The 23,391-nt window shown below is 45.0% G+C and overlaps 1 protein-coding gene across 1 annotated transcript in view; it reads left to right on the forward strand.

Annotated features, from left to right (window-relative positions):
• The window catches only part of LOC145342498 (putative NADPH-dependent quinone oxidoreductase VAT1L), a 148,485-nt gene that overhangs the window by 54,782 nt on the left and 70,312 nt on the right, over positions 1-23,391 (forward strand). The window contains exons 5-7 of the mRNA XM_080188062.1: positions 2,645-2,748; positions 2,903-2,958; positions 7,147-7,341. Of these exons, the coding sequence (XP_080044188.1) occupies positions 2,645-2,748; positions 2,903-2,958; positions 7,147-7,341 (355 nt within the window). The remainder of the gene's footprint in view (positions 1-2,644; positions 2,749-2,902; positions 2,959-7,146; positions 7,342-23,391) is intronic.

Consider the following 23,391-nt stretch of genomic DNA (forward strand, 5'->3'; position numbering starts at 1 on the left):
TTGCAAAAGAAGCAAATGGAATGAACTATTTCACACAATGAGTGGTGAGGTCAGGAAGGCAGGCTCATTCAAGGCATGTATGATGGTGTGAGATGATTATTTTAATGGAAACAATATGTAGGTGAATAGCACTTAGTGCAGACAAGATGGGCCAACTGGTCTTCGTCTGTAGCAATTCAGTGATAATGTGAAATAGGTTGGACCTCTTGAGAATGAAGATAGATCTCCCTGGGAGCAATCTGAGACCAAATGATGGACAACCCGGAGAATGAAGACGGAACTCCAGGCATATTGCGAGACTGGAAGATGGACCCCTCCAAGACTCCCAGGGTGGGATATTCCGGCCACGCTTACCCCAAGGCTAGAAATTCCCACCCAAGGTCAACGGACCTTTGCATGGCCTGCACCACTCTCACTCAGATTCCCGTGGCACATGGGATGGGAAAATTCCCCCTCCCCCCAACTATCATTTCCACTAAGATATGGAGTCAACCTGCGACACAGAGCAGCTATGATCTTATTGAGTGATGGAGGAACAGATGTGAGGGGCTGCGTGGCCTACTCCTGTTTTAATATTCCTTTGAAAGTGATAACTTGGCAACAGTGCCATCTACTTTAAAGACCAAAGACAGATAATTCAATCAGGATTCAGTAATATTGACAGAGTTATATTAGTCCAACAAAAGAATCTCCAACAGAAAAGCCTGGTGGGAGAAAATAAAATGTTATTTTTGTAGGAAGTTGCTGCATTTGCAAGATTTTTTAAATATTTTATGAGCCGGTCTGCATAGCAATGCTTATAATTATGCAGAGGAAACAATATCATGAACAAAAACATTCTAGGGCAGTGTAGTGATTAAGTGTTACAGGGAACTGCCAAAATGGCTTCCCTAACCATGCCCAAAGTGGGAGTGGGGTAAGTAGATAGGCATGTGAGCATGGTACAGTAATGTTGAGGAAAATCAAGTAATAAATATAAATGGTGGCCATGTAAAAAGTCACGCCTCAGGAGATGCAGAAGAAAGTGGAGAAAGGGGCAAAAACCAGGGCTTTGCTGTCTGGTTTACATACAGCTAACTCAAAAACTGACCAGGTAATAACTATATTAACATGATTGAGTCCTGTATAAAGCAAGACCTTGAGAGGATCTATTATCCTTTTATATAACATGATTGAACTAAACTGAAAGGTCACAGCAGCAACAAAAGATTGCGGAGGTTAGAGTTCATGGAAAAGAGGGGTTTGAAGGAGTTTGATAAATGCAGTTTATGCTTCTGCTAATACTTTAGTTGTGTTGATATCACAGTATTCCATTGATATTTATATAGTCGTGTTAGCTAAACCAAGTGTGGCTTGCTGAGATGGTGGTCCTGATAATGGGAACTTAGGAATTGAAATAATCTAAAGATGGATCTTGAAGATTTCAACCAATGGGCCTGTGACTATTTCCTTTGGAAGCTTGTTCCACTGTGGGATTGTAAAGCTTGCTGATACACTGTCTTGGAAATAAGTGCTCTTTGTAGTTCATATTGACAGCTGTCTTGTGTTTTGTCATGGTCAGAGGGTATCAGATAATTATTTCTGTCCATTCCCCACCAGCCCATTCCATCTTATGTAGAGCATGGTCAATCTGTTTGTTCCCTCCCTTTGCTGTCGTGAGTTGGCTGTGAAAGAACTGTGCTTTTATTGCACTAAATTAAAATAAACAATAACTGCAAGCCTATGATAAACACAACAGTTCCCACTGAGACTAAAAGGATAATAGATCCTCTCAAGGTCTTGCTTTATACAGGACTCAGTATACAAGCTCCACCTGGTTAGCTAATTATCAACCTCCAGGAAGCTCATTTTCAATGAGCCCAACTGGGAGGTCGCTTAGTGATTCCCCAATGCAGATCATGAGGGTTATCACAGATTCCCATTCAAAATCTTTGATCGGGGATGTGATACTGGTGTATTTACCATACTGACTTGTGCACCCCATCTTTGGGTTGCTTCTATCTTGTGAGGAGCCACTATTATGTAGGACAGTTGTTAATAAATTCAATAAGAAATTAAGGAGACACTTGTTTATCCACAGAGTGGTGAGCATGGGAAACTTGAGTAGTTGAGACAAACAGCATGGGTATGTTTAAGAACTAACCAGCTAACAACCTGAGGAAGAAATGAATTGGAGGTTATGTTGGTAGGATTGGATGAAGTAGAGCAGGAATAGGGGGTGGCACAGTGGTTAGCATTGCTGCCTCATAGCTCTAGGTACTCAGGTTCAATTCCCAGCTTGGGTCACTGTCTGTGCGGAGGCCGCACATTCTCCCTGTGTCTGTGTGGGTTTCCCCCGAGTGCTCTGGTTTTGTCCCACAGGTGTGCTGGTTTGGTGCATTGGCCATGCTAAATTCTCTCTCAGTGTATCCGACCAGGCGCCGGAGTGTGGCAACTCGGGGATTTTCACAGTAACTTCATTGCAGTGTTAATGTAAGCCTACTTATGATACTGATAACTAAACTTAGACTTAACTTAAGGAGGCATATGTGGAACATGAACACTATCTCTGGTGCTAATGCCTGGTTACTGTGCAGTATCTCTGGTGTAATTCAATGTCTACAGATCGGTTTTCTAATAAGGTCCATTTTTGGTTCCGTTGCAGAATCTCCCCTGATGGAGTCGACATTGTCTTAGATTGCCTGTGCGGTGAAAACACCGGGAAAGGCCTGGGCCTATTGAAACCGCTCGGAACCTACATCCTGTATGGTAAGTGCGGGTTTCATCCCCGGCTAACACTTAAATTGAGCTTGTTTTTGAGAAGCACACAAGTTAAAATAATGAATGGTTTGTGTTATTGCATTAATGTTGAAGAGTATTTGTGTTATGCAAGTATTACAACCATGTATTCACCAACTTCTAGGCTCATCAAACATGGTTACCGGGGAAACCAAAAGCTTCTTCAGCTTTGCCAAGTCAGTAAGTAAAAATAAAAATTAATAGTCAAGTAGTAAGTTGTATATTAGCTTGTGACAGTATCATGAGTACATGTCTATGTTATGTTTTGTGCCATTGCATTTTCTTTTACAATTCCTAACCCACCCCTTTAAGATTTTCTTCCGTGCTGTGAAACGTGACATTTAACTTCCCATAGGTGAAGCGCTTGAACCAAAGATTGTTGCCCGCACCAAAAGACCTAAAGAAGCTCCTAATATTAATCATAAAACTGCTCGAATATATTGGGGAGTTCTTTATCCTGGGACATTTGGTGTTCGCCAGTCATCAACTTATACACAGTGACCGTAAAGGCTTGAGCAATGTGGGTGGCACGGCGGCATAATGGTTTGCACTGCTGCCTTACGGTGCCGAGGACCTGGGTTCAATTCCGGCCTTGGGTTATTGTCTGTGCGGATTGTGCATGTGCTCCCCATGTCTGCACCAGTTTCCTCTGGGTGCTCCAGTTTCCTCTCACAGACCGAAGATGTGAAAGTTAGGTTGATTAGCCATGCTAAATTGACCCTAGTGTTGGGAGATAAGCAGGGTAGGTATGTGGGTTTACAGGGATAGGGCCTGGATGGGATTTTATATGGTGCAAACTTGATGGGCTGAATAGCCTCTTTCTGCACTTCAAGGATTCTATGATTGCAGTAAAAAAATTGAGAATATCTTATATTTTTGTAATATTAGTCTAAACAACAAAAGCTAGCCCCTCTGACACAAAGGAACAGTTTAGCACAGTTTAGCATGGCCAATCCATCTAACCCGCACATCTTTTTGGTTCATGGGAGGAAACCAGAGCACCTGGAGAAATCCACGCAGACACAGGGAGAACATGTAACCTCCACACAGACAGTGACCTGAGGCCAGAATTGATCCCAGATCCCTAGTGCTGTGAGGCAGCAGTGCTAACTACACAGTGCCACCGTGCTGCCTAGTTATTTCATAATAATTAGCAGTATCTATATTCTGAAGGTTACGCAGCCTTTGACAGCACAGAAACAGGCCTTTTGGTCCAACTAGTCTATTCTGTTATATTCCTCATAGTTGTTTTTATAGGCAGAAAAACTCAACATGCTCACGCCTGCAAAACTCAAAGCAAGATTCCGTGATTCGGCAGCACTTTTTGAAAAAGCCTGAGTGTGCTAATAGTTATGTTAATTAGTTGAGCTCTTAATGTGGCTCATTTACACTTGTTAGAAGCAACACACGTTCATACGCAGGCACCCGAACATTGTGCCTTTTTTGAATCACCTGGGAGCTTGGAGAGCCTGTGGTTCTCCTTTGCTTCCTTCATTTCAGAACCTTAGCCGATCAGAGCTGACTTGTCAACTAGTCATCCCCCTCCCCCACCATTGCTCCAGTTGTATAAATTGTTGTGATCCTTTGAAATTTGGTATTCTTGCATTTGTCCCGATGAGTGCAGGAAGAAGAACTTTGGCAACACCAGAGTATCACAGAATCGTTACAGCACAGAAGAAGGCTATTTGGATCATCCTTTCTGCCTCGGCTATTGGAATGAGCAATACACCTGGTGTCATTCCATGCCTTCACAACCTGCCTCTCTTTACAGCCAAATTCACGTACTGCACCAACAAGTATTTATTAGAGGAGGCTAGTGGCATTATCACTCAACTATTAATGCAAGAACTTTGCTAATGTCCTGGGGACGCAGGTTCGAATCCCACCATAGCAGATGGTGGAATTTGAATTCAATAAAAAAAAATCTGAAATTAAGAATCTACTGATGACCATGAAACCGTTATTGATCTTCAGGTAAAACCCATCTGGTTCACTGATGTCCTTTAAGGAGGGTATTCTGCTGTCCTTACCCTGTCTGGCCTACATGTGATTCCAGAGCCACAGCAATGTGGTTGACTCTCGAATGTCCTCAGAAATGGCCAAACAAGCCACTCAGTTGAAGGGCAACTAGGAATGGGCAATAAATGCTGGTGTTGCCAGCGATGCCCATGTCCCATGAATGATTAAAAAATGAATATACACGTTTACTTGTTAAAATAAAGGCCTGAATTCTCCGGCTGGTCACTCTGGCACGATTGTTTAGTCCTGTCAATGGTGCACCCCTTGCCGTGTGTTTCCCACCAGCATGAGGTGGTTTCAATGGGAATTCCCACTGACAGCAGCAGGACCAGAAGATCCCACCACCAGCGAACCGCTGTCTGCCTCTGGTGACTGAAAGAAACACCGAGGGGAGGCCAAAGAATCCTGCCCCAAATGCATGATCTCCAGGACAGGCAGGCTCGAGGATGGGTATACCAGGAGTGCGGGCATCTCCACTTTAAAGCAATCCATCTTGTCATATTTTGACTTTGTTATTAAAGTTTATTTATTCGTGTCACAAGCAGGCTTACATTAACACTGCAATGAGGTTATTGTGAAAGTCCAGTAGTTGCCACACCCTGGCACCTGTTTGGGTCCACTAAGGGAGAATTTATCACAGCCAGTGCACTTAACCAACATGTCTTTCAGACCGTGGGAGGAAACTGGAGCACCTGGAGAAAACCCACACAAACACAGGAAGAACCTGCAGACTCCACACAGACAGTGACCCAAGCCAATAATCAAACCTGGGTCCCTGGTGCTGTGAGGCAGCAGTGCTAACCCCCTGTGCCATCATGCCTCCCAGGTGTTTACACATTTACCCTGGTTTTATTTTACCATTTATATTTAAATTGAAAAACATGAACCAATTTGTGAAGAAGGGAAATAGAACAGGCAGTTTTCATATTATTTTGGAAAAGAGTTGACACAAAGAAGTGTGCCAAAAATGTGACAGCAAGATGTGAGTGTGGACACAAAGATAGATAAGTATGTGAGGGAGAAAGGAATAAAAGTTATAGTCCACAGAGCGGCATAGTGACACAGTGGTTAACACTGCTGCCTCACAGCACCAAGGACCCAGGTTCAAATCCAGTCTTGGATGACTATCTCTGCGGAGTTTGTACACCCTCCCTGTATCTGTGTGAGTTTCCTCCCATTTCCTTCCACATCTAAAGGCGAGCAGGTAAGGTGGAGTGCTAAATTGCCACTAGTGCCCAAAGCTGTGTACGTTAGGTGAATTAGCCATGGTAAATGTGTAGGGTTACAAGGGTAGGGCGGAGGGTAGGATGCTTTTTTGGAAAATCAGTGCAAACTCAAAGGGCCTAATGGCCTTTTTCTGCACTGTTGGGATTCTATAATTCTATAAAAGAGGATGGGAGGCTGGATATCATTACCAATAATGAGTTGCCGGACCAAATGATCTATTTCTGTGCTATTTTTAAATAGCATGCTGCTTGAATTTTTTTTAAGATTCATTCATGGGACATGGGTGTTGCTGGCTGGCCAATGTTTATTGCCCATCCTTAGTTGCCTGAGGACAGTCGAAAGTCAACCACATTGCTGTAGCTCTGGAGTCACAAGTGGGCCAGATCAAGTGAGGGTGGCAGATTTCCTTCCCTAGAAGACATTCGTGAACCAGATGGGTTTTTCCAACAATCGACAGTAGTTCCCTGGTCATCAGTAGATTCATAATTCCGCCATCTGCCTCAGCAGGATTCGAACCTGCATCCCCAGAACATTAGCTTAGCTTTATGGATTAATGGTCCAGCAGTAATATCACTAGGTCATCGCCTCCCCCAGCGAAAACACAACACTCAAGGCCAACTTGCCACAGGCCTAGACAAAGGTCATGGGTGGAAGAGGGAACTCACAACGTTAAAATGGCGGTGCGGGCTCGTTGGGCCGAAGGTCCTATTTCCCGTGCTGTGTTATTCTTTGTTAACTTCACCTCATAGAGCAGACGCATCCTGACATCCTGCACCATGTTAAATTAAACCCACATTTCCTGTGGCCCAATTTACTCAACAAGGATTTTCAAATTTGTCGTAATAACCTTCAAAATAAACACGATACCATTGGAAATATCAGTCGTTTCTTTTTAGCCAAATACACTGAATTCATTCAACCATTGCCCATGTTGTACTTGTTAGTCATTAATTCAAAACACTTTTATGCTTATAACTGTTTAGATTGTAGCCATTTTACACTTGTAATCATTAAATCGTAGTCCATGCTATACCTCATAATTTAAGAGGTTCAGGTGGAAGTAGAAAGGTGGTTTCAAAATCAGTTTAATGAGAGCAAACATTTATTTCCTCCTGTTTACAGTGGTGGCAGGTTGAGAAGGTTAACCCCATAAAACTCTATGAAGAGAACAAAGTCATTGCTGGATTCTCACTGCTTAACCTCCTCTTCAAACAAGGCCGAGCTGCCCAGGTGAAAGCAGTGATGGATAAGCTTGTATCGTTATACAACCAGAAGAAGATCAAACCCTTGGTAGATTCGCTATGGGCTCTGGAGGAGGTAAGGACATTGTCTTCTATTTAGATCGGGCAGTGGTGAACTGCAAGACCAACCCTGTGTGCAGAACCTTATGAACTGATAGTGAGTTCAATACCCTACATTGACCAGGACAGCTTGGCCCAGTGTTTCTGTTGGCCAGCTCAATTTGCCTGAAATAGGCCATATCCAGCGTAAAGGACAGTAACATCTTAAACCCAAATTATGTTGCAACTAAGTCGACTCTATGTGATTTTTAACGCTGGTTTAAAAACATCGTACTCTCCTGGGAACCAAAGCTGCACGTGAAACTGCCTGTGCGTGCCAATCAGAATAATAATGCCAAGTTTCCAATGATTTCACATGTTTGGAACAACTCTGTGAATTAAGCACTTCTCGGCACAAAAACTCTTGCCAGAATTTTACTGCCTTACCTGCCCGAGGCTTGTAAGATCCTGCCCGAGGCTAACGGAGAATGCCGTTCTGCGAGCCTCGCTCAGCCTGATTCTGGGGCGGACAAGGACAGTAAACTTCCAGCCACTAAGAGCTTTGTTTGAAAAGATTTTGGGGGCGGGGGGAGTTCCCTTGCTCCTGACCCGAGCTCTGACACACTGGGGCATAAATTGGCAATAGCGCGACAGGAATGATGCAGAACCAACAGCCCACATTACACTGCGCTGGATTCTCTTTCCTTTAGTTGGTGAATCTACCAAGAAATATCACTGATCAGGTCTTTCTTTAGGCTAGACTGACCTAATGCCCTGCCTGAGAATGATAACACCTCTACACAGAGAGTAAAATGAGCCTAGGTTTTGTGCCGACGGCATTTCTTGCAGAATGGGAAGCCAGCAATCCTATTTTTAGTCTGGGTTGACACTGTGAACTGCCGGTATTCTAAAGTATTGCAATTTGGAGCACTAAATTATTGGTTGAATTTACATGATACATTTACTGACATTATTTAAGAACTATAGGTTGGGGTGAATTCCCTGGAGTGAGGAAAATTGAATAGTAAGTGTTGATCAGCGTATTTACAAGTTGACAGAAATGAAAAGCCGTGACACGAGGTTTGCAAAGTCTCCGTTTTTTTTCCAAGATATCAGCACAATTGAAAGTAATTCATTTAATGCAAAATGCTTTGAAATATTGAGGTTTACGTTTCCATAGCACTTTTCATGACCTCAGGAGATTCCAGAGCACAGTGAAACAGTATTGAAGTAAAAACAGAAAATGCGGGATAAACTCAGCTGCTGGAATTTTATCGCCTGACCCACACGAGACTTGTAAGATCCCGCCCGAGGCCAACAGAGATTCCGCGAATCTCGCCCGCCCCCGATTCCGCTGGCGGTAAAATTCCAGCCAGCAGTCTGGCCGCATCTGTGGTGAGAGAAACAAGGTTAACATTTCAAGTCCATCTTGCCCTCGTGCCCCCATGTCCATCCTCGGCCTGCTACAATGCTCCAGTGATGCCCAACGTAAACTGGAGGACCAGCATCTCACCTTCTGATCAGCTGCGGTGCACTTTTTGGACTCAATGTTGAGTTCAACAACTTTAGACTGTGAACTTTCCCCTCCAACCTGACTTCCTTTATTTTTTGTTTGTTTTTTCCTTTGTTTGTCTTAACACACAACGGAGCGATCTTATTGGCTCGTCGTGCCAGCCGATCGGTGTGGTGAGCTGGTAAGATTGGGTGAGAGGTGAAAAACTTGTTTGTGCCTACTTTCTTGCCTCTTGTGATAATACCAGCTCCGTTCTGTTGGCATAATCAGCCTCGCACCCGTAATATTTATGAACTTATACAAGACACAAGTTTAACCTCAGCTGGAGACCTGGGTGTTGCTCCTCATTGATACAAGGCCCAAAATCTGACAGTGTTTTCTCCGTTGCCAGCTGGGGTCTTCCTTCTGTAGTGTTGGCCACCCGATTGTCCTTAGCAGCTTTGGCCACTGCTCTTCTGCCCCCATGATCATAGAATGATAGAATCCCTAAGTTCAGAAGGAGGCCATTCAGTCCATCGAGTCTGTACTAACCACAATCCTACCCAGGTCTTATTCCCATAACGCCAGATACTTAGCTGCTAATCCTCCTGACACTTAGGGGCAATTTAGCATGGCCAATCCATCTAACCCACACATTTTTGGACTGTGGGATTTTAATATCACTACTGAGTCCCGAATACAATTGCCCAGACTCACTTGCCTGAATGACCTCTCCTGTGGAGATCCCCACTAGCAACGATCCCCACCAATGGGGACCTGACGTGATGGCCTCTCTGGTTGGACCTCAAAAGAATAATCCAGACATCGGCTCTATTCATTCCCCACAGAGGCTATCAGACCTGCTGAGTGTTTCCAGCATTTTATACTGTCGTTTCAGGTTCCAGCTTCCGCATCATTTTTTGTTTCTTGTTGTTCCAAGATTTATACATTGATCCCTTGAGTGAGGAAAGAAATGGAAATGTTTGCCCCTGATGCAAAAAGACCAGACAAGCCCATCCTGGAGGTTTGAAATTAATCCCCAGTTTTATCCATGGCAAGGATGAATGGAGAGGCGGAAGTCCATTCATTATGTTAACAATCTGCTGTTTGGAATTTTAATTTACCGTGACAAGCAATTTGAAGGTTGCCTGTGGGTCCTTAATGAGCAAGACAAATCAGGCTACATTTCTGACAGGGAAGTATTAGATCAGTTTAAGTCTAGAATAGCTTGTCTCCCCAGCAGTATGTGGAATGAATGCTGTTTATATGTACTAGATATTGAATTTGTGGTTGGTGATATTTTAAGTGAGGTAGGATGGACACACCCTAAGTTATACTGTCAGCTGCACTCTGCTCTCTGGTCGAGGAAATGAAGCTTTTTACAAAATGTTGGCAGTTGAGCTCTGCATAGCAATATATTAAAAAACACAGTTAAATGTTGAAGTGTACAACAGCTTACATTTTCACAGTAAACCAAGGGCATACCGAGCTCTTAACTAACATTAGGACGAATAGAAATAGCATTTCTGACATTTGAAATTTGAACAGTTAAATAGTGCGAGGATGTTTCAAGTTTTGTGAGCGGTGGGTAGTGAGCGGGTAACTTGAGTGGCTGCTACAGCTTCGGAAGAAGTTTGATGGCATTTCCACCGATCTCCCATAAAAAAATCTTGTGCGTTCTCAGTGAGAACATTGGTAATAATTGTAGAATGGTTACAGCACTGTTGAAGGCCATTTGGCCCATTGTATCTGTGTTAGTCCTTTGAAAGAGCAATTCACCAAGAGCCACCACCCCCATCCCCACCTTCTCCCCATTACCCTGCACATTCTTCCTTATCAGATAACAATCCAATTCACTCTTGAATTCTTCCATTAGACCTGCCATCTCCACACTTTAAGGCAACGCAACACAGATTCTAAGCACCCGCTACGTAAAAGAAATTTCCTCATTGTTTCTTTTGTCAATTGCCTTAAATCTGTGTGTTCTGGTTCCACCACTGGGAACAGTTTATCTACTCAGTCTATCCTCCCTCAAGATTTTGAATATCTCGATCAAATCTCCTCTCAGCCTTCTCTTCTCCACGGAGAACAATCCCAACTTCTCCAGTCTATCTGTGTAACTTTTTGTTTCTCATCCCTGGAATCATTCGTTGGTTGCCTGGAACCCACTGCTGGAGATACGATAGTGACCTCTAAGGGGTGTCTGGATAAATCCATGAAGAGAATGGGCATAGAGGAGTATGGGGCCCGGAAGGGTTTTAGTTCAGATGGGCAGCATGGTTGGGACAGGCTTGGTGGGCTGAAGGGCTTGTTCCTGTGCTGTAATTTTCTTTGTTCTTTGTTCACTTACATGAATTTTTTCCGTACTCCAAAGCCTTCACATCCTTCTGAAAGTATGGCCACTACAATAGTATTCTAGCTGAGCCCGAACCAGTGTTTTATACAGGTTTAGCAAAACCTCCTTGCTCTTGTACTGTGTAGCCCTACTGATAAATCCCAGAATACCATATGCTTTACAAAGCTCTCTCTCAACCAATTCAGCCACGTTTAATGATTTATACACATATACACTGAGGTTCCTTTGCCCCTTCACCCCTTTTAGATTTGTAACCTTTATTTTATGTTGTCTCTCCTTGTTCTTCCGAATAAAATGAATTACGGTAACACATTCCGCATTGAATTTCATCTGCCATTTGTCCACCAACACCATAGAATCCTTATGGAAGGAGGCCATTCGGCCCATTCATAGAACCCTACAGTGCAGAAAGAGCCCCTTTGGCCCATCGAGTCTGCACCGAACACGGTCCCACCCAGGCCCTACCCCCATATTCCTACATATTTTACCCACTAATCCCCTCTAACCTACACATCTCAGGACACTAAGGGGCAATTTTGTTTTTAAGCACGGCCAATCAACCTAACCTGCACATCTTTGGATTGTGGGAGGAAACCAGAGCACCCGGAGGAAACCCACGCAGACACGAGGAGAATGTGCAAACTCCACACAGACAGTGACCTGAGTCGGGAATTGAACCCAGGTCCCTGGAGCTGTGAAGCAACAGTGCTAACCACTGTGCTGCTGTGCTGTGAGTATGCACCAATCACAATCCCACTCAGGCCCTATTCCTGTAATCTCATATATTTGCCCTGCTAATTTCCTGACATTAGCGTCAATTTAGCATGGCCAATCAACCTAACCCACACATCTTTGGACTGTGGGAGGAAACATCTGGAGGAAACCCACACAGACCCAGGGAGGACATGCAAACTCCACACAGACAGCGACCCAAGGCTGGAATTGAACCCGAGTCCCTGGCGCATTGAGGCAGCAGTGCTAACCACTGTGCCACCGTGCCGCCTTAACTTGTCCACGTACTTTTGAAGTCCTACACCATCCTCCTCACAGTTCAATACTCAAACCTGCACATTCCCCTCCGAGCCACATACCATCCTGAGATGGAAATATATTGTTGCCCCCTTCACTGTTCCTGGAACAAAGCCCTGGAACTTCCTTTCTCACGCCACTATGGGTGTACTTACACCACATGGGGTGCAGCAGTTCAAGAAAGCGGCTGATCACTACATTCTCAAGAGCAATTTGGGATGGGCAATAGCGGTGCTGATCCAGCCAGTGACGCCCATGTCTTTAGAAAGAATAAACATAAAGAATAAATGTAAGAAGCAAAATCCTTTGTTGCTATATCTGACACGTTAGCCAGTCAAGTGAGATCAACACGTAAGCTGCTTCTCCAAGTGAGGTCACTTTCTCTTGAGCTATGGGGTCAAGTTGAGATGCGGGTCAAACCTGAAGCAATCTGATGGAGTGGAATGTGCCTCGTGCTGACAAGTTCGCTGATGCTAAATGAGGGGACGCTCCATAATTGACCGTGGTTCAGGGAGCTCACAAGACTGGGTGATGTGGGAACTAAACTGATACACTCTGGCGCTTCTCTGCATTTACCCGGGGTTGGGAGGGGGGCTGGGGGAAACGGGTTAAAGGTCCCTTGTTAGAAACACTGAGGCTTACAGCTCAGATGGAAACAATTCAGTCCATTGTATTTGCCTGCCTGTGCAAGAGGGTTGCCCTGTGTCATCAATGGAGCAGCACGGTGGCACACTGCTGCCTCACAGCACCAGGGACCTGGATTCAATTCCTGGCTTGGGTCATTCTCTATGTGGAGTTTGCATGTTCTCCCCATATCTGTGTGGGTTTCTTCCAGGTGCTCCGGTTTCATCCAAAGATGTACAGGTTGGGTGGATTGGTCGTGCCAAAATGTCCCTTAGTAGTCAAGGGGACTAGCTAGGGTAAATGTATGGCATTGTGGGAATAGGGCCTGGATGGGATTGTGGTCAGTGCAGACTTGATGGGCCGAATGGCCCCCTTCTTCACTGTAGGATTCTATGATTCTATGATGATGTGGGGAGAATTTGATGCGGATACTTGAGCCAGAATTATACCGCCCGCCTGCCGTGGAATCAGAGCAGGCGAGAGGCGGACAACTGAAATGTTGGTTGACCTTGGGCGAGATTTTTATGGTTTTGGGACGAGCGAGGCCTTAAAATCCTGCCCTGGGTATCTAAGTGTGAGAATGATTACATGCTGCCCATCAACACTTCACAACCAAGGGGAATCATAGAATCCCTACAGAGCAGAAGGAGGCCATTCAGCCCTGCAGGGATTCTATGATTGTGTTCTACGAATATTGAGCAATATTTCCAGATTTTCAGAGTGAAGTAATGGCATGTTAGATAATCGAAAGAGATCGACAGATGTGAGTAATCAACAATTTCATTATCTTTGTGTCAAGATGGTAGAAGACAATCTAGATAATCTTTCTTTTCATCAAACAATGGCTATATTTCCAACAAATCTCTGAAGGATTGGTATTGAAATTCTAAACATCAAGAAAGGCAGGATGTATGACAGAATTATTTGCCAGTTGGTGTGATATCAATCAATGATTTTGCTTTAAGAAGGGAACAATTTAACATCATGCATCAAAACTGAAGGCAATAAATGGGAGAAACTTTGAGGTCATGAAGGAGAGATCATGGCGACCATATTTATTGGGAGGCTTTGACGATAGGAGAGTTGTTTAGAAGAAAAATAGTTCACTTGTATATCTTAACTCCCATAAAACCTTTACCAATTTCCTCACAAAAGACTTGAGACAGAGATGAAGAATTATTGGACCAAGGGTGAATATATTAATTGGATCGATGTTACAGCAGAAGACAAAGGTTGTTATAAATGCAATTTATATTTGAGCCACAGGCAACTGTAACTAATGAACTGCAACTGGACCAGCCCTGTGATTTTAAACATGCATAATATTTATCAGTGATCTTGACAGGGGACTTGTAATTGTCTCTTTCCAATAACAGAGAGGTCTGTGCATTGAGGCGAGTTCTGGAAAGGGCATTGTAATTATGTTTGCAGGGATCTTGTGCCATTTCTCAGGGATTTATATAGACCAACCTATTGCTGCTATGAAAGATAAATAGATGCTTATGTTGTGATCAGAGTTAGCACTAAGATTTAGAGCAAATTGCTGGAATTTTTTTGCCTTCACTGCCATTAACCACAACAAGGGTGATATTGGCTTGAATGTCCCAGTGCATCTGTTGAGGGAGGTGGTGAGGTGGATGGGGAGGGTGCATAGGGTTTGAGGAGAATGGCCTCGGTGAAACCAAACAAATCCCCTGATATTGGGCCTTAGGCAACATAAGCATCAAGCCGGTGTGGGCTGGCCTGATTCTGAAGAGTGAATCGAGATTTGGATGCTGCTAAGATTGCAACAAACCTCAGGTAAGGAACTACCAGAGATGGGGTTGAATAGAAATACTCTAACATATCTCAACACTAACACAACACTGGTCAATGTAAAGCCTTCGATGCCCTTCCATTAAGGGGAAGACATCCAAGGCCTGAATCCGATTTATTTCTGGTTTTCGCTCCATACTCTGCCAGCCTGAGACTTGAGGCTGGGTAGGAAAGGACACTGAAGTGGAAATTAGGGAGGCAATGGTGCAGTAGTATTGTCACTGGACTTGTAATCCAGAAAGCTAGGATAACACTCCAAGGACCCGGGTTCAAATCCCACCATGGCAGATAGTAAAATTTGAATTCAATCAAAATCTGTCATTGAAAATCTACCGATGACCATGAATCGATTGTCGTAAAAATCCATCTGGTTCATTAATGTCCTTTAGGGAAGGAAATCTGCCGTTCCTTGCCTGGTCTGGCCTACATGTGACTCCAAACCCACAGAAATGTGGTTGACGCTCAAGTGCCCAGTGAAAGGGGAGCTAGAACATAAGAACATAAGAAATAGGAGCAGGAGTAGGCCATCTAGCCCTTCGAGCCTGCCCCGCCATTCAATAAGATCATGGCTGATCTGTCGTGTCTCAGTTCTACATTCCCGCCCTCTCCCCATAACCCTTAATCCCCTCGCTTATCAAAAACCCATCAACCCGCGTCTTAAATATATTCAGCGAGGTAGCCTCCACCACTTCAACGGGCAGAGAATTCCAGAGATTCACCACCCTTTGAGTGAAGAAGTTCCTCCTCAACTCCGTTCTAAACCGCCCTCCCCCTCTATCTTGAGGCTGTGCCCCCTAGTCCTACTGTCCTTTCTGAGCGGGAGGGATTGGCAATAAATACCAGCCCAGCCAATGACGCTCATGTTCCATAAAATGAATAATTAAAAAAATTGATCACTTAAGGGCTTCGGTTGGAGTGAGGGCTGGCTCAATTGAGGCCTTGTCTGCCCCAATGCAAAATGATGGAGGGGAAGAATGGAGAGACATAATATTACTTGGCCGGCACGGCGGCACAGTGGTTAGTACTGAGGCCTCGCAGTGCCAGGGACCGGGTTCAATTCCAGCCTCGAGTCACTATCTGTCTGGAGTCTGCGTGTTCTCCCCGTGTCTGTGTGGGTTTCCTCTGGGTGCTCCGGATTCCCCCCCCCAACACTGTAAAGATGTGTGGGTTAGGTTGGTTAGCCATACTAAATTGCCTGTTAATGTCACGGGGGATTATCAGGGTAGATGTGTGGGGTTACGGGGATAGGGCCTGGGTTGGATTGTGCAGACTCGATGGCCACATTTTGTACTGATTCTACTTAAATGGAGAGAAACTGCAGAATGCTACAGTAAGGAGGGACCCGTGACATTGTTCGTGAACAAGATGGTAGAGTGGCCTACCCCTGCTCCTATTTCTGACCATCTTGCTGCTTGCCCTGCCTCACTCCAGCTCCACTTTGAAATGAGAGAAAGTATTTTTTCCCCAAGCCTGTGGGAAGCTGTTAGTGTCAACCCAAGAAGGAAGATGCCTACAAATGGCAGCATCCAGTGGGATCCAAATAACTGCAGCAAGGTCCCCCTTCCTCTCCCTCTCATCACCTCCCACCACCAGTGGGAACAATCAGCAATCATTTTTTTGCCAGCGGATCAGGAATTAGTGTCTGATTAAAAGGATGCAATAAGAGAAACACAGCTGCCGAGGAGAGGCACAGCTGCTCGATGCCCTGATAAAGTTCAATATTTGAAGTTCATGGATGTTCTTTTACCAGAAGGTGCAGAGACAAGGGCAGCCTGGCAAGCTGACACAGCACAAAAAGGCCAGGTCATAACTCAGGGATATGTGGCTCGGATATCAAGTTCAGCCGTAGTGAAATTAAACCAGTGGCGAAGACCGTAAGAACAAAGACAATTTTCGAAGGTATTATACGCAAAGGTTGGAGTGTTCTTTTAGATTATTCTTCCACTTTCTGTATTTTTTTTTTGTTAATTTACAGTCAGTCTCCCACGGCACTGCTGTTTGTAAGCTTTAGTCTAATCGTGTCTGATTGTGTTCCTGCGAGGAGCTTTTTTGCGATGTGTCAGGCAAGAAATCTGGACGTGTTGACTGCGATGGAGCTAAGTGCCCACAGCAGCGGGTTATCCTCCAGGTTCCCTGTTGGTGTTAGCAACTTCTATCAGGTAGGATTCTCTGAACTGATGGACACTCATTTATTCATGTTCTGGGACCCGGCTCCCATTTTTGAATGGCGATTCAATCTACACTCGTTTGCTGGCCTCCCCACACAAAAATATAAATGGTGCCACCCCACACTGATCAGGGAAGCAACACTAAACCCTCACCAAAGAGGTGCATCCTCCCCATCCCACCTTCAAATTTTTTTATTCATTCATGGGACATGGGTATCATTGGCTGATTGGCATATATTGCCCATCCCTAGTTGCCCTTGTTCAGAGGGCAGTTGAGAGCCAACCACACAGCTATGGCTCTGGAGTCACATGTTGGCCAGACCGAGTAAGGATGGCAGATTTCCTTCCCTAAGAGACAATAGTGAACCAGATGTGTTTTCCTGAACATCGACAATGGTTTCATGGTTATCAGTAGATTCTTAATTCCAGATTTTTTTTCTTGAATTCAAATTCAAATCCCACCATCTGCTGTGATAGGATTCGAACCCAGGTCCTCAGACCATCAGCTGAATTTCTGAATTAATTGTCCACGATAATACCATTGGGCTATCGCCTCCACCCCCTGTAACCCCGTCCCCCCGCACCTACCACGCAGTCATGAGGGCGATATGACCCCTACCCTCACTCAGCCCCTCCCTTTCAGCTCCTCTCCCCTACAAACCCTCCAGTCAGTTCTCCCCCGTCAAATTCCCCACTCAGACCCCTTTCCCCCTCAAACTCCCCCACTCAGATCCCCACCCCCTCAGACCCTCCCCCCTCAAACCCAAACTCAGACTTCCTCATACCCTCAGATCTCCCACTCAGGCCCCCTTCCCCCTCAAATCTCCCCACTCAGCCCCCCGCTCCCTCAGACCCTCCCCTCTCAAACCTAACCTCAAGACTTCCTCATGCCCTCAGTTCTCCCACTCAGTCCTTCTTCCCACTCAAGCTCCCAAATCCCTCTGACCCCCTTCCCCCTCAGGCCCCCTCACAACCCCAGAACCTCCCCACCCACCCCCCTCCCCTCAGGCCCCCCTCACTCTCGACCTTCCTTCAGGCCAAGCATCTCAGAATTGCCAGCATTGCAGTGAGTCTGGCACTCTGGCCCTGACAACCATGCCTGGTGGTAGCCCAACTCACCCTCCACCACATAATAAAAGCAAATTACTGCGGATGCTGGAATCTATAACCTAAAGAGAAAATGCTGGAAAATCTCAGCAGTTCTGGCAGCATCTGTAAAGAGAGAAAAGAGCCGATGTTTTGAGTCCAGAAGACCCTTTGTCAAAGCCCACCACAAATAGATGACCCCCCCACCCCCAATAAGGCCTCTCCTAGGGCCTGCCCTTGACAGTCTTAGCCTGTCCAATCACTCCCTCTACCTCAGTCCCTGGAGTCCTGTTTGTGTAACCCAACTGATAGGCAGATACGTATATGGAATGAGCTGCCAGAGAAAGTGATTGAGGCAGGGACATTGACAACATTTAAAAGACATTTGGACAGATAGGTGGATAGGTTTAGAGGGATATGGGTTAAATGCACGCAAATGGGGTTAGCTTAGATGGGCTTCTTGGCCGGCATGGGTCAGTTTGGGCAGAAGGGCCTGTCTCCATGCCGTAGATTCCATGGTTGAAAAAAACAGATATAACACTCGGAAAACACAAGTGGTGGAGTTTTGGTAACCATAGTCACCTACTATTCTCAGACATCTTACACTTACCAGCTACTGTTTCCGAGAATAATATTGTCTAAAAGATATCTAACCAGTCTGAATAATTTGATACTCAATGATTCTAAAGTCTTGGAAATAAAAGCAAAAATGTACAGATGCTGGAAATCTGAAATAAAACCAGAAAATGCCGAATAAACCCTGACAATATGTGTGGAGAAAGGAACAGTGTTTCAAGTCTGTCTGACTGTTCGACAGAACTGAAGAGGAAACAAATGAATTATATGTTTGGAGTGGAGGTGATAAGAACATAAGAACATAAGAACATAAGAAATAGGAGCAGGAGTAGACCATCTAGCCCTTCGAGCCTGCCCCGCCATTCAATAAGATCATGGCTGATCTGTCGTGGCTCAGTTCCACTTTCCCGCCCTCTCCCCATAACCCTTAATCCCCTCTCTTATCAAGAACCCATCAACCCGCGTCTTAAAAATATTTAGCGAGGCAGCCTCCACCACTTCAACGGGCAGAGAATTCCAGAGATTCACCACCCTTTGAGTGAAGAAGTTCCTCCTCAACTCCGTTCTAAACCGCCTCCCCCTTATCTTGAGGCTGTGCCCCCTAGTCCTACTGTCTTTTTTGAGCGGGAAGAGTCTCTCCACCTCTATCCTATCCATCCCATTCATCATCTTATACGTCTCAATGAGATCTCCCCTCATTCTTCTAAACTCTAACGAGTACAAGCCTAGTTTATTCAGCCTCTCCTCATAGCTCAATCCCCTCAACTCCGGTATCAGCCTAGTAAACCTCCTCTGCACTCCCTCCAGGGCCAAAATGGAAAGTCCAGAATAGGTCAGAGCTAAGGAGCGATTGACGAAGGTTTCATGCATATAGAACGCAGAAGAGTATTAATTAATCAAGGACTGAAGAAGTGCTAATAACAGCATAACAGTAAGGTAGTGGAATGTATTACTAGGAGGACAAAGTGGAAGCAAAACTTAAAACCAAAGGACAAATGGCAGAGTGGAGGGGGTGGTGGGAGGGGGTGCGGAGAGGAGGTGGTATTGAGCTGAGGTGAGTGGCTTGTATTGGGGCGAACACCAAGGTTTGGGGAACTTGTTCCGTGGATTGAACACGGGCTTAATCGAAATACTTAGGATTGCATTTTCTCTCCTCCAAGTGCTGATCTGGTCCTGCTATTCTGGGCTCAGTTCAGCAGCTTGTTATTGTTAGCTTTCTCTAGTCTATTTCTTCTGAGCCAGCACAAATCCCCCACCTTCCCATGTACCCCCCACCCCAACCCCAACCTCACCCCATGCCCCACCCCAAGCAACCCTTGGTCCTCAGTTGATAAATGAACTGTGCAGTGCAGAACCGGGTCCAAGGGAACGGCTCAGTCAAGCTTTTTGCATTCAGGCCGTGCTAAGTTAGATGAGCTCGGTTGGGCGATGTTTATGAGTGGCAAATAATTTTGCGTGTGATGCGAGGTGAACTCCAATGGCAGCGCGGCAGCAGAAGCCCTGGGGGAGTTCTCTCCTCTGGCCTTGCTAGTTTAATTCAGTGGTTTTATCTCACGCCCCCTTTCCTGCCCTGCGATGGTCTTTATGGGTTGTTATTCCAGCGTACCATCTTCCCCGGCTCAGTTGATAACCAGATCTGTCTCTGTCGACGCTCTTAAGCACGCTTTCTTCCCAGCAGATGGGGAGTTCACTGACCTTCATTTATTGGCTCTGAGCACTCTCTCAACTCCTGTCCCAAAAGGTTGAGATAAGGAACTCACAGTGGACTAAGGAGATCACAATCAGCCGTCAAAACACAATGAGAGACCATCTTGAATTTCCCAAAGCATTAACTGGCAAGAAATCTAATTTTTCAGGCTTGAAGAATTCAGTATAAATACTTGTTTGTCCTCTGAGAGATAATATAAACTGATGATAGACTTCTATTCCAGGGTAGAGTCCTAGCTGTAGAATTTGTAGGTGGCTTATACACCAAGGAACAGTAAATATGATAGAATCTTACGCATAGAACCATTAAAATATTTTACAAATAGAAGATGTTTCTATTAATAAGAGAGACTAGGATCTGAGGGCACAGCCTCAGAGCAAAGGTATGAGGAGAAATTTCTTCAGCCAGAGGGTGGTGAATCTGTGGAATTCATTGCCACAGAGGGCTGTGAAGGCCGGGTCATTGACTGTATTTATGACTGAAATCGATAGGTTCTTGATTTCGAAAGGGATCAAAGGTTATGGGGAAAAGGTGGGAGAGTGGGGTTGAGAAACTTATCGGTCATGATTGAATGGCAGAGCAGACGCAATGGGCCGAATGGTCTAATTCTACTCCGATATCGTATGGTCTTATTAGCTTCAGCTTGTCACTCCTGTCAGTTCGTTGAAAGAGCCTTCCAAATGGTCCCAATCTCCGCTCTTTCCTGCAAAATGTTTTCTTGTTATACATCCAGTTGCATTTTACTTATTACTATTTAATCTGCTTCCATCATCGTGAGCACATTCCAAATCATATTAACGTGCTCGTAAAATAGATTCCCCACATCACCCCCACTGGTGTATTTTTTTTCCCTTAATATCTTAAACCTTCTCTCTGATTACCAACCAGCAGACAACGTTTGTTCGTAGATACCCTATCCATACAACGATGAGGCTGTGGAAATAATCCTAGTTTTAGTCCTTGTTTCACCTTCTTTCCTGTCCTTTTGAGCGAAGATGGAATAAGTGACCTTCTGGGTTTTAGATCAGTCCAATCCCGTGCTCAGCAATTTCATCAGCACACAGGCATCATGAATAATGAGTTTAAAATCCTCCCCTTAATCCTCTTTGCTGAACTGGAGGGTTTTGATTTCGAAAGAATCCTGATGAATGAAATTGTAGAAGAAAAGCCGGGGAGGGTGGGGTGGGGGTGAGGGGGGGTGGAGGTGTGGTGTTAACTGGTATTTTTGACAGGATTTCCGCTGAAAGTTTAATTAAAGGCTCGTAATTAATGTGCCAATCTTCTTATTCTCCACCTGTCTACAGTCCAGATGGTCTCTCTTCCAGAAATTACAAATGCTTTTCACGATTCTGGGAAATGCCAGCCCAATGATTTTCGACTGCTCCCATTTGACAGGTTTGAGGCCTTGGTGGCAAATCGGAGGAGTTTTCTTTTGTTTTTATTCATTTATGGGACATGGGCATCGCTGCCTGCCCAGCATTTATTGCCCATCCCTAGTTGCCCTTGAAACTGATTGGCCATCTCAGGGGGCAGTTGAGAGTCAACCACATTGCTGTGGCTCTGGAGTCACGTGTAGGCCAGACTGGGTAAGGATGGCAGATTTCCTTCGCTAAAGGGACATTAGTGAACCAGATGGGTTTTTCAGACAATTGACAATGGTTTCATGGTCATCAGTAGATCCTTAATTCCAGATATTTTCTATTAAATTAAAATTTCACCACCAGGATTCGAACCCTGGTCCCCAGAACATTAGCTGAGTTCCTGGGTTATTAGTCGAATGGTAATACCACTTGTTAAATTAAACAAAGCCTTGCCATTTAAGACCAGGAGGTAGGATGGAATTCCACATTCCTTTCCCTCTGCTGCATTTTCCCTGCACCTCCCCTCATTTCCCCATTAATATCCGGGCCTCTCTTTTCTCCGTCTCTCTCTCTCCCTCGTAAGCTTGCAGGAAGGAGATGTAAATCCCTCTATCTCTCCCAATAGCAATGCCGCATGACAATCCAACCAAGAAAGGAGAATGTTCCAGAACCTCTCTCCACAATCAGTCAGACTGAGTTGGTTCAGGATTGATTCAGTGCCGGTCTCATCATTGGAGAGACCTCAGTGGGGGGCGGAAATTGAAGATGAGGCAGTTTTAAGGCCTAGGTTGATCACAGCTGCCTCCTCGATGGTTGAAATAAAATGCTGTCGGGTCAAATATGCAAATCTTCAGCTAAATTTCATTTTATGGAAAAAGTGTTAAGCTGAGGTGCCGCTTTATGTTTGCTGATGGATGTAAATTTTTGGCCGGAATTTTTGGGCCCCGTTGACCTGTTAATGGCCCTCCAAATTTTACGATTTCATCCACGACGATGCTGGGTCTTGTCAGGTCCAGAATATTCCGCCCAATATATCACATCGTCGCTATTTCTAAAAGGAGCAAGGGAATTTAACAGAGAGAAGTGTGAGGTAACACATTTCAGGAGGTCAAACAGTTATAGAGAATGCATAATTAATGGGAATATACTAAGAACCATAGAATCCCTACTGTACAGAAGTAGGCCAAACAGCCCCTCAAGCTTGCACTGATTACAATCCCACCCAGGCCCTATTCCAATAACATCACATATTTACTCTGCTAATCTCCCTGGCGCTAGAGTAAATTTAACATGGCCAATCGACCTAATCCACACATCTTTGGGTTGTGGGAGGAAACTGGAGCACCCGGAGGAAACCCACGCAGACACGTGGACTATGTGCAAACTCCACACAGTGACCCGAGGCCAGAATTGAATCCGGGTCCCTGGTGCTGTGAGGCAGCAGTGCTAACCACTGTGTCACCGTGCCACCCCAGAAGGAGTTTAGTTGAAGTGAGAGCTCTTGGCGTACAAAAACGCAGGTCGCTAAAGGCAGCAGATCAAGAAGACAAGGCTGTAAAGAGGGCAGATGGAAGGCTCTCCTTCACTGGCAGAAGTATAGACTATAAACGTAAGGATATAATGTTGGAATTGTATAAAACACTGGTGAGGCCACAACTAGAGTATTGTGTGCAGTTCTAGTCACCACATTATAGGAATGGTGTAATGGAGAGGGGAGGTTTACATGAATGTTGCCAGGGCTTGAAAAGTGTAGCTTTGAGGAGAGATTGGATAGGTTGGGGTTATTTTCCTTGGAACAAAGAAGGTTGAGGGGTGACTTGATAGAGGTGCACACAATTAGTGGGGGAAAGGTAGAGTGGACAGGATAAAATG

Source organism: Carcharhinus amblyrhynchos, chromosome 4 (genome assembly GCF_965287045.1).
Source record: "Carcharhinus amblyrhynchos chromosome 4, sCarAmb.v2.hapA, whole genome shotgun sequence".
Lineage (NCBI taxonomy): Eukaryota > Metazoa > Chordata > Chondrichthyes > Carcharhiniformes > Carcharhinidae > Carcharhinus > Carcharhinus amblyrhynchos.